This window comes from Thamnophis elegans, chromosome 16 (genome assembly GCF_009769535.1).
Source record: "Thamnophis elegans isolate rThaEle1 chromosome 16, rThaEle1.pri, whole genome shotgun sequence".
In the NCBI taxonomy this organism is placed as follows: domain Eukaryota; kingdom Metazoa; phylum Chordata; class Lepidosauria; order Squamata; family Colubridae; genus Thamnophis; species Thamnophis elegans.
Window position 1 is genome coordinate 34,671,116 of NC_045556.1, and position 15,970 is coordinate 34,687,085.

The following is a 15,970-nucleotide window of genomic DNA, read 5'->3' on the forward strand; positions in this document are numbered from 1 at the left end:
TCTTCTCTTCTTCCAGGAAATTGTGTCTTCTCCTTTCTCTTCCAAGAAATTGTCTTTTTTCCTCCCTCTACTACCGGGAAATTATGTCTTCCAGGAAAATTGTCACTTCCTGCCCCCTCTTCCTCCAGGAAATTGTGTCTTTACCCGTCTTCTTCCAATAAATTCTTTTTTCTTCCCTCTTCTTTCAGGAAATTGTCTTTTTTCCTCCCTCTTCTTCCAGGAAATTGTATCTTTTTCCCTATTATTCCAATAAATTATTTTTTCCTCTCTCTCCTTCCAGGAAATTGTGTTTTTTCTTCCAGGAAATTGTATCTTTTCCCTCTGCTTTCAATAGTCTTTTTTCCTCTGCTTTCGATCCTGTATTTGAAAGGGTTCAATAAAGTTGCAGTCCTGGGGGACAATTTGTCTCCACTGGGTGTGTGTGTGTTTCTCTTTTATCTTTTCTTTCATTCCTTCCTTTCATTCCTTCCGCCCGCTAGCGCACGAAGTTCTTGGGGAAGAGCCTGAAGAGCTTCCCCTCCTGGCTGGGCTCGAAGCCGTACTTCTCCAGGGCGTCGGGGTCGAAGGTGCCTCCCTTGACGTCCTTCTCGATCAGAGGCGCGGCGGTCTGCTGGAAGAGGGTGCGGGCGGTCAGGGGCGGCTCGCTACCCGCGGGTGCCCGGTAGGAGACGTAGGCCTTCAGCTTGAAGCCCGCCAGATCCGGCACCATCAGCACCGGCACCTGGTCCTTCTCCAGGCGGAACTTGCGGCTCGACGTGATGCAGCCGAAGACTTTGCAGCCGCGGCTCTTGAAGAAGGTCCGCGGGCCCCGCTTGCTCGTCCAGGCCGACATGCGGTCGGCGCCGCGGACCAGGCCTCGCGTCACCTCGCCCAGGAGACCCATGGCGAACGACTGCGGCGGTTGCGGCCGCTCAGCTCCTCACCTCCGCAACATCGCCGCTTGCGATTGGGACGTCCAGACGCCCCACCAATCCGCCTCTCCCTTACTCAAGTCCTGTTCGGATAGGGCGTGGTTTTAACCAATCGGATCCAGGAGCTTGGGCCAGTAGCCACGCCCACCGCAGGGAATGCCTCCTGATTGGGAGTTTGATTCGGGATTCCTTCTGCTCGGCGGGGGAAGCCCGTGAGCGTAGAGCTACGAAAAGGCGAAGAGAGATGCAACTGCTGAGAATGGAGATGTATTTATTTATTAAAATTTTTATTATCAACTACAGTTATATTCAATACAATACAATAGTAGAGTTGGAAGGGACCTTGGAGGTCGTCTAGTCCAACCCCCTGCCTAGGCAGGAAACCCTATACCGTTTTAGACAGATGGCTATCCAACATCTTCTCAAAGACTTCCAGTGTTGGGGCATTCACAACTTCTGGAGGCAAATTCTGTCCCACTGATTAATGATTCTAACTGTCAGAAAATTCCTCCTCAGTTCTAAGTTGCTTCTCTCCTGGATTAGTTTCCACCCATTGCTTCTTCTCCTGCCCTCAGGTGCTTTGGAGAACAGCTTGACTCCCTCTTCTTTGTGGCAGCTTCTGAGATATCGGAAGACTGTTATCCTGTCTCCCCTAGTCCTTCTTTTCATTAAAGTAGACCTACCCAGTTCCTGCAACCTTTCTTCATATGTTTTAGCCTCCAGTCCCCTAATCCTCTTTGTTGCTCTTCTCCGCACTCTTTCTAGAGTCTCCACATCTTTTTTACATCTTTGTGACCAAAACTGAATGCTCTTCTCTTATGTATTATATTGTATTATCTTTTGCTTTGTGTTGTATTCTCTTCTCTTATGTATTGTATTGTGTTCTCTTATGTATTGGATTGCATTATCTCTTGTATTGTGTTGTATTGTATTCTCTCATGTATTGTCTTGTGTTCTCTTATGTATTATATTGAATTATCTTTTGCATTGTGTTGTATTCTCTTCTCTTATGTATTGTATTGTGTTCTCTTATGTATTGGATTGCATTATCTCTTGTATTGTGTTGCATTGTATTCTCTCATGTATTGTCTTGTGTTCTCTTATGTATTATATTGTATTATCTTTTGCTTTGTGTTGTATTCTCTTCTCTTATGTATTGTATTGTGTTCTCTTATGTATTGGATTGCATTATCTCTTGTATTGTGTTGTATTGTATTCTCTCATGTATTGCCTTGTGTTCTCTTATGTATTATATTGAATTATCTTTTGCATTGTGTTGTATTCTCTTCTCTTATGTATTGTATTGTGTTCTCTTATGTATTGGATTGCATTATCTCTTGTATTGTGTTGCATTGTATTCTCTCATGTATTGTCTTGTGTTCTCTTATGTATTATATTGTATTATCTTTTGTATTGTGCTGTATTCTCTTCTCTTATGTATTGGATTGCATTATCTTTTGTATTGGGTTGTATTATATACTCTTCTCTTATGTATTGTGTTCCATTCCACTCCACATCACATCATTCTATTCCAGTGTTTCTCAACCTTGTCAACTTGAAGATGTCTGGACTTCAACTCCCAGAATTCCCCAGCCAGCGAATGCTGGCTGGGGAATTCTGGGAGTTGAAGTCCAGACATCTTCAAGTTGACAAGGTTGAGAAACACTGTTCTATTCCATTCTTCCAGATTTTGGGAGGGTGGGTGGAGGATTTTGGGAGCCCCCCCCCCGTAGATGGAGGAAAGCCCCTTTTGCCCATGTCCCCCCCAGCCTCCTTAAGCGAGCTCTTCTCCTTCCTCTGCGACTACGCTTCATTAGCTGGTGTCTCATTATCAGCACCTCCTCCAGGCCGCCCCTCCAGGCTTGGACTACCGCACCCATCCCGGCTGGGGCGGATGGGAGCGGCGGGGCCTCACCTGGCAGAAGCCCGCACCCCCAGGGGATCCCTGACGGGCGGAAGTGACGCGAGGGGGGGCGGGGCGGAGGGTGGGTCGTCCCCGCCTCGCCCGCCCCCAAGAATGACCCCTGACCTCGGGCGGCGCCCTCCGCCGGGCAGCCGTTAGCACCGCCGCCGCCCCCCCTCTGCCTCCCTCCGTCCCGGCCATGGAGGGCGCGGGAGCCTCCCTCTCCGACCGCCAGGTAGGGTCGCTTCTCCGCGCCCGGGGCTCCCCACAAACCCCATGGGACGCCTGGACTACAACTCCCAGCATCCCCAGCCGGAGAGGGGGGGGTAGAGTGGGGTCTGCGGGTCCCCTCTCCGCCAGGTTGGGGAGGAGGACTACAACTCCCAGCGTCCCCAGCCGGGGAGGGGGGGGGTAGAGTGGGGTCTGCGGGTCCCATCTCTGCCAGGTTGGGGAGGAGGACTACAACTCCCAGCGTCCCCAGCCGGAGAGGGGGGGGTAGAGTGGGGTCTGCGGGTCCCCTCTCCGCCAGGTTGGGGAGGAGGACTACAACTCCCAGCGTCCCCAGCCGGAGAGGGGGGGGTAGAGTGGGGTCTGCGGGTCCCCTCTCCGCCAGGTTGGGGAGGAGGACTACAACTCCCAGCGTCCCCAGCCGGAGAGGGGGGGGTAGAGTGGGGTCTGCGGGTCCCATCTCTGCCAGGTTGGGGAGGAGGACTACAACTCCCAGCGTCCCCAGCCGGGGAGGGGGGTAGAGTGGGGTCTGCGGGTCCCATCTCTGCCAGGTTGGGGAGGAGGACTACAACTCCCAGCATCCCCAGCCGGAGAGGGGGGGGTAGAGTGGGGTCTGCGGGTCCCATCTCTGCCAGGTTGGGGAGGAGGACTACAACTCCCAGCGTCCCCGGCCGGGGAGGGGGGTAGAGTGGGGTCTGCGGGTCCCCTCTCCACCAGGTTGGGGAGGGGGACTACAACTCCCACTGTCCCCAACCTTGAGGTACAGGGACTTTGCTCAGAATGGGATAGATTGGGGGTCTCCTGCTTGAGCAGGGGGTTGGACTAGAAGACCTCCAGGGTCCCTTCGGCTTCTGCTCTTCTGCGTTTCGTAATTTCAGTCTTGGCAGGGTGACCAAGGGGGGCAATTGGGGTTAAACCAATCCATCCCAGTTCCAGCCAACATGGTTTAATGCCAGGGTCCCCCTTCACACGTTTCTATCTAGGTTATCTCCCTCTGATTATGAATTATTTCAGATTTGGGGTTTTCCCCACCACCACCACCACCTGTATTTTAATTTTTGTATTGGTCTTTTAAAAGTGACTTGTTCTTTTTAAGTTGTGCAGTCTGGGACTGTAAATAAAATGGGGGGAAACGATGGAACTACGACTCCTAAGATTCCCAGCCAGAGTGGTGTCAATTTCAGTCTTGTTGGCTGCGTGGTGTCGAATCATTCAATCCTGGTCCCAACAAACATGGTTAATGTCAGAATCTCCCTTCACACCTTCCCAATTTCCCATCCTCTTTTCACTTCCTCTGCTTATGAAATGTCAGCGTGTGGCTTTCTTTCCACGTGTATTTTTTAACATTCGTGTTGGTCTTTTATTAGCGGTTTCCTTTGTATGGTTAATGATTGTGTGTATTTATTGGAGTGATTTGATTGCATTTATTCCTCAAGGAGAAAAACTACCGGTAGTCCTTTACTTACGACCACACTGAGCCCAAAAATTGTGCTGCTAAGTGAGAAATTTGTTAAGTGAGTTTTGCCCCCTTTTTACAACTTTTCTTGCCACGTTTCGGAAGTGAATCGCCACACTTGCTAAGTGATCCTCACGTGACCCCACAACCGTCATAAATATGAACCCCTTGTCGAGCGGCTGAATTTTGATCATATGATCAAAATGCCATAGCGGTCGTAAGCGTGAAAAATGGTGCGGAGTCACTAAACAAGCTCGTTGCAAGTCGAGGATTAACTGTACAACTCCTTTGTTATTTGTTAAGAAAAGTTTCTTCCACTGGTAGCTCATTCCCCGCCAAGTAAATGTTTTTTTTTTCCCTTTTGGGTAGCCTATTTATTATATCTTTGTTTCCACATGGAATAAACATATACTGTATTTTAAACAGAAACGTTGTGTCTAAGAATTCCTGCTTCCTTGCTTGCCAAAATTCTAACTTGTATCCTGGGGGGGGAAAAACAAAAGAGCATTTTTGTTAAATATTGGTTGATGGATACAGCACTTCTTTGCTGTTCTTTAACTCTAGCTGAATTCCATGTATCCTTTTGAATTTATTTCCATTAATTCTAAGCCCACTTTTCCTACAAATTCTTTGGCGCTGCTTGCTAACCCTCTAATTATGCTTCCCATTTCAGTCTAAATAGGATATAATTGCTGTTATTTGCATCCCTCGCGCCTGTTTTACCCTGCTTCTGTTAACCCTGGCCTTACGGTTCATTTAGCGACCGTTCAGGGTTACGATGACACCGAAAAAAGCCAGGAGGGGCAAATGACATGGGTTTTGTAATTGGTTAACTGACATAGTTGCTTTGTATTTTAATCTGATTGATATCCTCTCTTTTAAAGTGTTTTATTAGCTTTTAACATTCCTAAACGGATAAACAAGCTGGAGACCAGCTCCTGATAAGAAAAGTTTGTTAGTACAAATTGGAGTCTGGCTTATCTCTTTTGTGAACCCTAAACAATCTTCATCCTTACAATTTATGCCCCTTCAGACCTCATTTTAATAAACATGTTTGCTATTATATTATGGGACGCGGTGGCTCAGTGGCTAAAACGCTGAGCTTGTCGATCAGAAAGGTCAGCAGTTCGGCGGTTCAAATCCCAAGCACTGCGCAATGGAGTGAGCTTCTGCCAACCTAGCCGTTCGAAAGCACATAAAAATGCAAGTAGAAAAATAGGCACCACCTTTGGTGGGAAGGGAACAGCGTTCTGTGCGCCTTCGGCATTGAGTCATGCTGGCCACATGACCATGGAGACATCTTTGGACAGCGCTGGCTCTTCGGCTTTGAAACAGAGATGAGCACCTCCCCTAGAGTCAGGAACGAGTAGCACATATGTTCGAGGGGAACCTTGACCTTAATGCCATTATCCTGTCTAATCAACTTTCCTCTTTCAGATTTCTTTATTATATTAACGACAAAAGGGTATGTCGGCTGAAGATCGGGGATTTCTCTTTGAATGAGGATTCCCTTTTGTCTGAATATTCTGATAAATTGTAATAAAACCATCTTCCTGTCTCAATTTGTCTCATTGCACGCCAAGGCACAAGCCTGAAAAAGCCATATTTGGCCTTCACCATTGTGGTATTCCCCCATGGGTAGGTGATCAAAATTCAGGCACTTGATTATGACTTATTCATAATTATGATGGTTGTGGTGTGATCCATTTTTTTGGGACCTTTTGACAAGGAAAAAGTCAACGATTCACTTCCCAACCGTGTTATTAACTGAACAACTGCAGTGATTCACTTAACAACGGTGGCGAGAAAACCCGCTTAGCAGAAACATTGGGCTCCTCTGTGGTTGCAAGAGGAAGAATGAACAACCTGTATTTTATTTTCTCTTCCTGTTATCTTGTCTTCTGTTTGTTGGATTAGCATGGAAGTTCTCTTTCTGGCCCACGCCCTTGTTTGAATTGTAAAAGTCATGTTCAGGCACAAAATGACAACAGTTTAGATTGAATCATGCCCCAGAACTGTGACTGTTGCATGTCAGCAAACCTACAAATCGGCCAGCCTTAAATGGGTTGTCGGTGTTTGTGTGTGTGTGTGTGTGTGTGCTTTCTGAGTTTTTCTTGGGAGAGAATAATGCGCTTGCCTTGTGCATTGGTTTGAGAAAAGAAATAAAGAGGACGTTTTGCTCGGCTGATTTTGCCATTGTTTAACTACTTGGACCTAAAAAATGGAAACTTCATCGCGTTGTTTTGCTTTTGTTCGCCACCATTAGATGGCATCGCTTGTCCAGTCACCACGCAACCCTTGAAAGTTAAGAGTTGTGTGCATTTGCCTTACTAACTGCTGCCAAGCCCTTGGGTTTGGTTCTGATGTTGTTGTTGGTTCTTTCAAACAAAGGAGCCAGAATTTTTGAGGGAAGCAAGCTGGGTCACCAAACCCTGATCCCCAAACCCTGATGATTTATAAAGAGAAACGGCTCTTTTAGAAAAGAAATTTAGGAGATTTTTCCTTATTTTGATGTGAAGACAAAACCATGAGCAGAGAGTTTGAAGCGGAGATTAAAATCATTGGCTGGAAAATCAGGGATTCTCTTCAGAAGAATCGTTCACTTGTTTTCATTTCTGAGCTTGTCAGTTTTCAAAAAAAAGGTTAAGGTTCCCCTCGTACATCTGTGCTAGTTGTTCCCGACTCTAGGGGGCGGTGCTCATCTCTGTTTTGAAGCCGAACAGCCAGCGCTGTCCGAAGACGTCTCCGTGGTCATGTGGCCGGCATAACTTAATGACGAAGGCGTACGGAACGCTATTCCCTTCCTACCAAAGGTGGTTCCTATTTTTCTACTTGCATTTTTTACGTGCTTTCAAACTGCTCGGTTGGCAGAAGCTGGGACAAGTCACAGGAGCTCAACCCGTTACATGGCGCTAGGGATTCGAACCGCCGACCTTTCTGATCGACAAGCTCAGTATCTTAGTCCCTGAGCCACAAAATCTTCTCTACATCTCTGGGGAGAAAATGTTGCTTCTCCTCCAACATATTTTAATACCTTTGGTCCTTTTATCCTTTAGGTGAGCTTCTTAACAAGTTCTGACCTACGAACCCGAGTTCTCCAGTTTGTAGAAGACCGGATTCAGACAACCATGGTAACGTTGGGGAGCGTTTTGGGAACGTTTGAAACAAGCGTTCTCATTTGCATGCCTGTTCCAAGCAGGAAAAACCCTGCTTTTAGATCACACCCAATTTCCCCCGTCCGCGTTGCCTTCCCTCCTAACCAAAATTAGAGGATTATGACGGCTGTAATAAACATTAAAGTGATGGTGTTGTTTGATTAGTCATGTCCTAATCAGACCTGGAGATTGCAGTTTATTAATGCAGCCCAGGAATCTGCACATTCTGGTTAGTCCCACATAGTCACCAAGTCGCCCGATCTGTAAAGAGAATATCGTGGCCTCCAAAACAGCCTAAGATCCCGTATAAATGTGATTTGCGAATGCATGAATGTAAAGGGCAATTAGTCATTGTGAATATTTCAATTTAAATCTATTTGACTCAGTACATGTAAAGAGGACAGCATGACCTCCAAAACAGCATAAGAAGATCTGTTCTAAGATGGGCACTGGGGTGATGATGAATTTATAAGAATGTTTTTTTTTCTTTTGGCTGATTGGAAGCGATAAAGATGCTCGTTTTCTCCCGCTTCACATCTGGAGCATTGATTTTTGGTTGCTCCAGATTAGGAACTTATTAAACTAACCCAACACAGGTAGCCTGTTGTGGCCAGCGGCCTGTGCAGCTGGCAGCAGATTCAGACAGTGAGGAGGTTGGGGAGGAAGATGGGCCAGTCCTGGAGTCTGGGGAAGGCTCGGACGAGGGCTCTGCGTTGGAGGCAGAGAGGGGCCCAGGGCCATCTGGTAGTTAGTTATATGCTGGCTCCGGAGCCTGACATCAGCAAGGCAGAGGAACAAGGGGAGCCTGTTCCTAGTGCGTGCATGCGCAGAGCTGCCAGAAGGCAAGCACAATTAAGACCAAAAGACCGACTCGGGAGTAAGACTTGGAGATGATTGACCGTTCCCATAAGACATAAAAGAGGAGTGAATGGACATGAGCCTTTGCAGGAAGCAATTAGTTCATCTAGTCGGTTCAAGCTCTGAGAACTCCTGTTTGACTCTGTGCTCAGTGTTTGGCCTTGCAAAACTAATGGGCAGTTAGGTCTCTGGCAGTGTTTCAAGGGAGATAAAGGCGGGTGCTTATCAACCTTACCCTGAAAGGCTGCGGCAACTCAAGCAGACGTCTGTCGGAATCTTCACAAACTGTTTGTAAATCATTCCGGGCTGTGGATGAATATAGTTCACAGCCGTTTAAAGAAAAAGGTTTTGGGGACTAAGATTGTGATTTATGCTTTCTCAGAAAGCCTAGATCAAAACATAGCTCTCAAGCGGTCACTTAGCAGACTTCCCCGGGACTGTTTATAGGATGCAAAGTTCCAGTGGCCCCTCCCCTGTAGGTCACGTGATCACATTATGGTTGCCAGTCCACATTTACAGCCAATGACCGCGTCCCATGGTCACATGATCATGAATCACCACCTTTATTACTAGAAAAACAGTATTTGAACATATTTAGGTTTGATAAGAAGAGAATATTGGTAGCTGAGGTTGAAATGAAGGATCCTTGGTGCTCCCCGAGCTTAGTTGTTTTCTTGCAGATGTTTCATGACCCAACCAGGGAACATCATCAGTGCTAGAAGGGATGGTATATTGTCAGAGTTTTGGCAGCGTGACTATCATGAGATAAACCCAGGAGGAAAACACAGCACACACAGCCTTTAGACAATTAATAGTGGTTTATATGCAAATATATACAGACATACACACTGTAGATAAATCACTTACCACTCAGCTATGGACACAAGGAGAGAAATGAGATACATGACGAGAGAGAGAGAAAGAGACGCCCTCTAATGGCTACCTATACATAGACACCTCTTAAAACAGTAAATGACTTGTGTGGACCGCATCAGAGTCTTAAAGAGGCGATAACTATATTGCTGAATCATCCTCATTGCATCAGCTTACAGTTTACAGCTTACAACCTTGCATCAGCTGGCAGCTATTAAATCCTCAGTACCTGACATATATCAATAGAGCAAACCCCACTCCCTTCTAACACTGATGATGTGACCTCGTTGGGTCATGAAACGTCCGGCAGAAAACCACCAAGCTCTGAGAGCGCCGAAGAACTCCATGTTTGCCTAGGGTTGAAAATGAACTTTTCCTATCTCACTTCTGTCCGCAGTTAACCGGGATAGCCATCGGCGCCGCAGTGGCCTTGTCGCTGATTGGGATCGTGGTGTATTTTGTGTACAAGAAGGTGAAGGAATCAAGTAAGTCTGATTGCTTAGCACGAACCCCATGTCTGGGTAACAGAGGTGAACGGAAGGTGTTTCTTTCCGCACGGCAGAGCGACTGGAGAGGTTAAGAAATGGTTGGACCAGATTTCTCAGCCTGTGGGAAATAATGAGCGGGTCATAATAATGCAGCAGAAATGGGTCTCCAAGAATCAAATTTGGCCTAGTGGTTAACACACCAGGCTAGAAAGTAGGAGACCGTGAGTTCTAGTCCTGCCTTAGGCATGAAAGCTGGCTAGGTGACTTTGGGCCAATCACCAGAAGACGGTGAGTTCTAGTCCCTCCTTAGGCATGAAAGCTAAGTGGATGACTTTGGGCCAATCACCAGGAAACTGGGAATTCTAGTCCCTCCTTAGGCATGAAAGCCAAGCGGGTGACTTTGGGCCAATCACCAGGAAATTGGGAATTCTAGTCCCTCCTTAGGCATGCCAAGCGGGTGACAGGGCCAATCACAAGGAGACTGGGAATTCTAGTCCCACCTTAGGCATGAAAGCCAAGTGGATGACTTTGGGCCAATCACCAGGAGACTGAGAATTCTAGTCCCGCCTTAGGCATGAAAGCCAAGGGGGTGACTTTGGGCCAATCACCAGGAGACTGGGAATTCTAGTCCCGCCTTAGGCATGAAAGCCAAGCGGGTGACTTTGGGCCAATCACCAGGAGACTGGGAATTCTAGTCCCGCCTTAGGCATGCCAAGCGGGTGACTTTGGGCCAATCACCAGGAGACTGGGAATTCTACTCCCGCCTTAGGCATGAAAGCCAAGCGGGTGACTTTGGGCCAATCACCAGGAGACTGGGAATTCTAGTCCCACCTTAGGCAGGAAAGCAGGCTGGGTGACCTTGGGCCAATCCCTCCTCACAGGGTAGTTGTGGGGAAAATAGGAGGAGGGAGGGGTGTTTGTTCGCTGCCTTAAGTCATTTCTAAAAAGAATAAAGGCAAGATACCAACAAACAAATAAAATTGACTTAGGAGGAGAGTCTTAGATAAAGTGAAGTAGCCTATGCTTCTCTTTCTGTATCTTGGATACTACTGCAAATTAGACTGCTTGTGAAAGTGGACCCCAAGGTGATGAATCTTCCTTTGCTTTTCAGAACAATCCCAGGCACATGTGCCCCAGTACAGGTTTCGCAAGAGAGACAAAGTGATGTTCTATGGGCGTAAGATCATGCGGAAGGTAAGGGCCCCTCAGCCGAGCGAAGGTCCGTGGTGAGCTTAGGCTGAGTTCAGATGCGATCCACCAGCGGCTGGATTCCGTGATTGCTTTAAACTCTCCTGGGCTTCAGAGCGAGAGCTCAGAGTTAAACTGTGGTGGTTTTCTTGCAAACGTTTCATTACCTTGCTAGGTGACGTCATCACTGCCAGAAAGGGAGTGGGGCGTAGGAGGAGGAGGAAGAAGAAGATGGGAAAGGAGGAGAACTGTGGGGTCCTTGGTGCTCTCTGAACGTGGTGGTTTTCTTGCAGGCGTTTTGTGACCCAACTAGGTAACATCATCAGTACTAGAAGGATTGAGGTATGCAGGGAGGAGGAGGGGGAGAACTGTGGTGTCCTTGGTGCTCTCTGAGCTTGGTGGTTTTCTTGCAGGCATTTCATTACCTTACTAGGTGACATCATCAGTGCCAGAAGGGAATGGGGTAGAGGAGGAGGAGGAGAAGGAGGAGGAGGAAGAAGATGGGAAAGGAGGAGGAGGAGGAGAACTGTGGGGTCCTGGTGCCCTCTGAGCTTGGTGGCTTTCTTTCAGACATTTTTTTACCTTACTAGGTAACATCATCAGTGCCAGAAGGGAATGGGGTGGAGGAGGAAGAGGAGGAGGAAGAAGAAGATGGAAAAGGAGGAGAACTGTGGGGTCCTGGTGCTCTCTGAGCTTGATTATTTTCTTGCAGGCGTTTCATTACCTTACTAAGTGACATCATCAGTGCTGGAAGGGAGTGGGGTATAGGAGGAGGAGGAGGAAGAAGAAGATGGGAAAGGAGGAGGAGGAGAACTGTGATGTCCTTGGTGCCCTCTGAGCTTGGTGATTTTCTTGCAGGCAGTTCATTACCTTACTAGGTGACATCATCAGTGCTAGAAGGGAATGGGATATGAGAAGAGGAGAAGGAGGAAGAAGAAGATGGGAAAGAAAGGATGTCCTTGGTGCTCCCTGAGCTTTCATTACCCAACTAAATGACATCATCAGTGCTAGAAGGGAGTGGGGTTTGTGAGAAGGAGAAGGACTTGTGGGGCCCCTGGTTCCCCCTTGAGCTCAGCTTCATTTCTTGCAGACATCTCATTATCAAACTAGGTAACGACATCCGTGCTGGAAGGGAACGGAGTTTCCTGTCCTTCTATAACCCTCGTCTTCTTGGCTCGGTGAGGTGAGGATGCCAGTGGCAACCTCTCTGAATTCGCATAGCATTGAGTGTGGAAAATCCAGGATGACCTATTCAGCAAATGATAGTCATCAACCTCACCTTGGCTGGAGTTCAGCCTCTCGTTTATCCTGGGGGTAACATGTGAGAAGAGTGGGGCGTAGGCGTCCTCTGGATGACTAATAAGCCTTTTTACTCTCTGTCGAGTCTTATTAATAGCTTTGCAAAGAGCCGATGGCCCTACAGGGTGTTTTTCACCCTTCAAAAGGAAAAATAAACACAACAACAACCAGATTTTGGCCGGTTCAGGATTTCAACTCTCTTGGGGGAAAAAAAAGAATGCTTTGAAAAAGCTTTCAAAGATCTATTGGCAACGAAGGGATGTGGTGGCTCAGGGGCTAAGATGCTGAGCTTGTCGATCAGAAAGGGGGGAAGAAAGGTTTAGCAACTTTATTAATTGACATTTCTTAAAAGGGGTCATAAAGGTGTAATGTTATTGGAGGGTTTTGTTTGAAATAGCTAATGAATGCCATTATGTGGTTGTCTCTTTAAGTATGAAGGATTTGAGGCAAAAGCACGTTCGTATAATTGTAGTCAAATTATGACTTTTAAAGCGCTCCATGCCTTAGGCCCAGGGTACCTGCGAGACCACCTACTGCCACCAGTAGCCTCCCATCGTCCAGTGCGATCCCACAGAGTTGGCCTCCTTAGGGTGCCATCGGCCAGACAGTGTCGGCTAGCGACCCCCAGGGGGAGAGTCTTCTCTGTGGGAGCGCCTTCCCTCTGGAAATGAGCTCCCCCCGGAGCTTCGTATAATCCCCGACCTCCGGTCCTTCCGACATGCCCTAAAAAGTTGACTTTTCCAGGAAGCCAGCCTGGCCTGAACAAAAGGAAATAAATTATTGATCATTGTTAATTTTAATTCGAATTTTTCTTTAAAAAAAATGTCATTGTCAATTTTAATTGGGTTTGTTTTGGATATTCTATTTAATTTTTTTTTAACTTTTGCAATATGTGTTGTTGTTTTTTAATGTTGTACGCTGCCCTGAGTCCTTGGGAGAAGGGCGGCATATAAATCCAATAATCCAAACCAAACCAAATGAGAATTGTGGCACATTGATAGTAAGATATACGAAGATTTTTTGATTTAAAGTGTATAAACTAATGTGAACTATAAGTAATGACTGTGGAAGAAATGCGCGAAAGTTATAGGTAACCAATCGACACGCTTTCTACAAGATGCAATGAAGGATGATTCTTTTTTTGTGTGTGTTTTTGTTTAATTAAAATTTAAAAAACTTAAAACAAAAGAAAGTTCAGCGGTTTCGAATCCCTAGCATCGCGTAACGGAGTGAGCTCCCGTGACTTGTCCCAGCTTCTGCCAACCTAGCAGTTAGAAAGTGTGTACAAAATGCAAGTAGAAAAATAGGGACCACCTTTGGTGGGAAGGGAACAGCATTCCGTGCGCCTTCGGCATTGAGTCATGCTGGCCACATGACCACGGAGACGTCTTCGGACAGCGCTGGCTCTTTGGCTTTGAAACGGAGATGAGCACCGCCCCCTAGAGTCGGGAACGGCTAGCACAGATGTGAGAGGGGAATATTTAGCTTTTATTGGCAACAAAGATAATTCTAGATCTATAAATAAATAAATAAATAAATAAATAAAATATAAATATCAATATAAATAATATCAATATAAATAATATCAATATCAATATCAATAATATAAATATAAATACAAATACAAATATCAATAATATAAATATAAATAATATAAAAATAATATAAATATAATATAAATATAAATACAAATAAAATAAAAATAAAAATGAATAAAATAAATAATAAAATAAATAATAAAAATAAATAATAAAAATAAATAATAAAAATAAATAAAAAATAGATAAATCTAGATGTAGAACCACAAGAGCCAATCCTCGGCTTACGACCACAATGGATTCCAAACGTTTTGTTGGCAAGTGATTGGGAATTTTATCCCATTTTACGACCCTTCCCCCCACCGTTGTCAAATGAAACGCTGCCGTTCTCCAGTTAGTACTGTAACACAGTTGTTAAGCGAATCTGGCTTTCCCCATCAGAAAGATACAAAAGGATCCTGTCACCCTGGGAGCCTGGAACTGTCATAAGTGCAAGTCAGTTGCCAAGCATCTGCAGTTCGATCATGTGACCATGAGAATACAACTGTGTGAAAAACAATCATCCGTTACTTTTTTCAGTGATGTCGTCGCATTGAACAGTCCCTAAACAAATGGTTATAAGTTGAGGAATACCTGTACCATGTCCACAAATCCCTGGAAAATGGTGGATCTCCATATACCTTCCTGAGATTTTGGATTAGATGAAAGGGAAAGTAGCCAAGGGAAGGAACGGTGCCTTCAGAAGCTCCTATAAATCTCCCTTGCTTTAATTAGCTGATTAATTAACTCCCTCTCCCTTAATTGGCTAATGCACTAAGGATAATATGGTGCTGCAATAAAGAAATGTAATCCCAATTATTGAATTCGTGTGTGGTGGCTACACCCTTAATCCGTCAGCCAATATCCAGCCACCTCTTAGCCAATATAAGTAGCTGTTCCTTTTTCCAATTTTTTTCCCTTCCTCTTCCCTCCTTAAAACAGAGCAAGGGTTTGGAAAATAGGTGCAAAATCTGGCAGATAAATAAAAGGGAGGGAGGGAAGGAAGGAAGTCCTTGACATATGACTGGGATGGATTTGTGGTGATAAAATCAGATTGGTCACTTGACTGACCTGATTTTACAAACTCCCCCCCCCCCCCCCACTGGCAGCGGTTATTAAATGAAAAATGTGGTCATTATTGTCTGTTGTGGTATAGGGTTTCTTGCCTAAGCAGGGGGTTGGACTAGAAGACCTCTAAGGTCCCTTCCAAGTCCTGTTTTGTTCTAGTCTAGTCTACTATACTGTACTGTACTCTACTTCTAATTCATATTCTATATTATGGAATATAGAATGTTGAATAATGTAGAATATAAAATATAGAATATAGAATATAGAATAATGTGGAATGTAGAATATAGAATAATGTAGAATATAGAATAATGTGGAATGTAGGATGTGGAATGTAGAATATAGAATAATATATAATATAGAATAATGTAGAATGTAGAATAGAATATAGAATAATGTAGAATGTATAATATAGAATAATGTGGAATGTAGAGTGTAGACGAATGTAGAATGTAGAATGCGGAATATAGAATAATGTAGAATAATGTAGAAGAATATAGAATATAGAATATAGAATATAGAATATAGAAGAATATAGAATATAGAATATAGAATATAGAATATAGAATATAGAATATAGAATATAGAATATAGAATATAGAATATAGAATATAGAATATAGAATATAGAATAGGGGTAGTCAACCTTTTTATACCTACCGCCCACTTTTATATCTCTGTTAGTAGTAAAATTTTCTAACCGCCCACCGGTTCCACAGTAATGGTGATTTATAAAGTAGGGAAGTAACTTTACTTTATAAAATTTATCAAGCAGAGTTACAGCAAACCCCTACCGCCCACCATGAAAGCTGGAACGCCCACTAGTGGGCGGTAGGGACCAGGTTGACTATCACTGATATAGAATATAGAATACAGAATAATCTATATTCTATTCAGTGACTGATCATAAATTGAGAATTACTTGAATTGTCGTTCGGCATCTGCTCCCTTTGCAGACAAATTTGAA

The 15,970-nt window shown here is 45.1% G+C and overlaps 2 protein-coding genes across 2 annotated transcripts in view; one reads left to right on the forward strand and one right to left on the reverse strand.

The window, feature by feature from the left end:
* Window positions 1-8: 8 nt before the first annotated feature.
* On the reverse strand, window positions 9-937 carry MRPL41 (mitochondrial ribosomal protein L41). The gene has a single exon (XM_032232829.1). The coding sequence runs from the start codon at window positions 881-883 to the stop codon at window positions 476-478; it is 408 nt and encodes a 135-aa protein (XP_032088720.1). The 5' UTR covers window positions 884-937; the 3' UTR covers window positions 9-475.
* Window positions 938-2,896: 1,959 nt separating this feature from the next.
* Window positions 2,897-15,970, forward strand: part of PNPLA7 (patatin like phospholipase domain containing 7) — a 66,512-nt gene continuing 53,438 nt past the window's right edge. Inside the window, 4 exon segments of the mRNA XM_032233548.1 lie at window positions 2,897-3,049; window positions 7,555-7,629; window positions 9,782-9,869; window positions 10,984-11,066. Coding sequence (XP_032089439.1) covers window positions 3,014-3,049; window positions 7,555-7,629; window positions 9,782-9,869; window positions 10,984-11,066 — 282 coding nt within the window. The 5' untranslated portion in view covers window positions 2,897-3,013.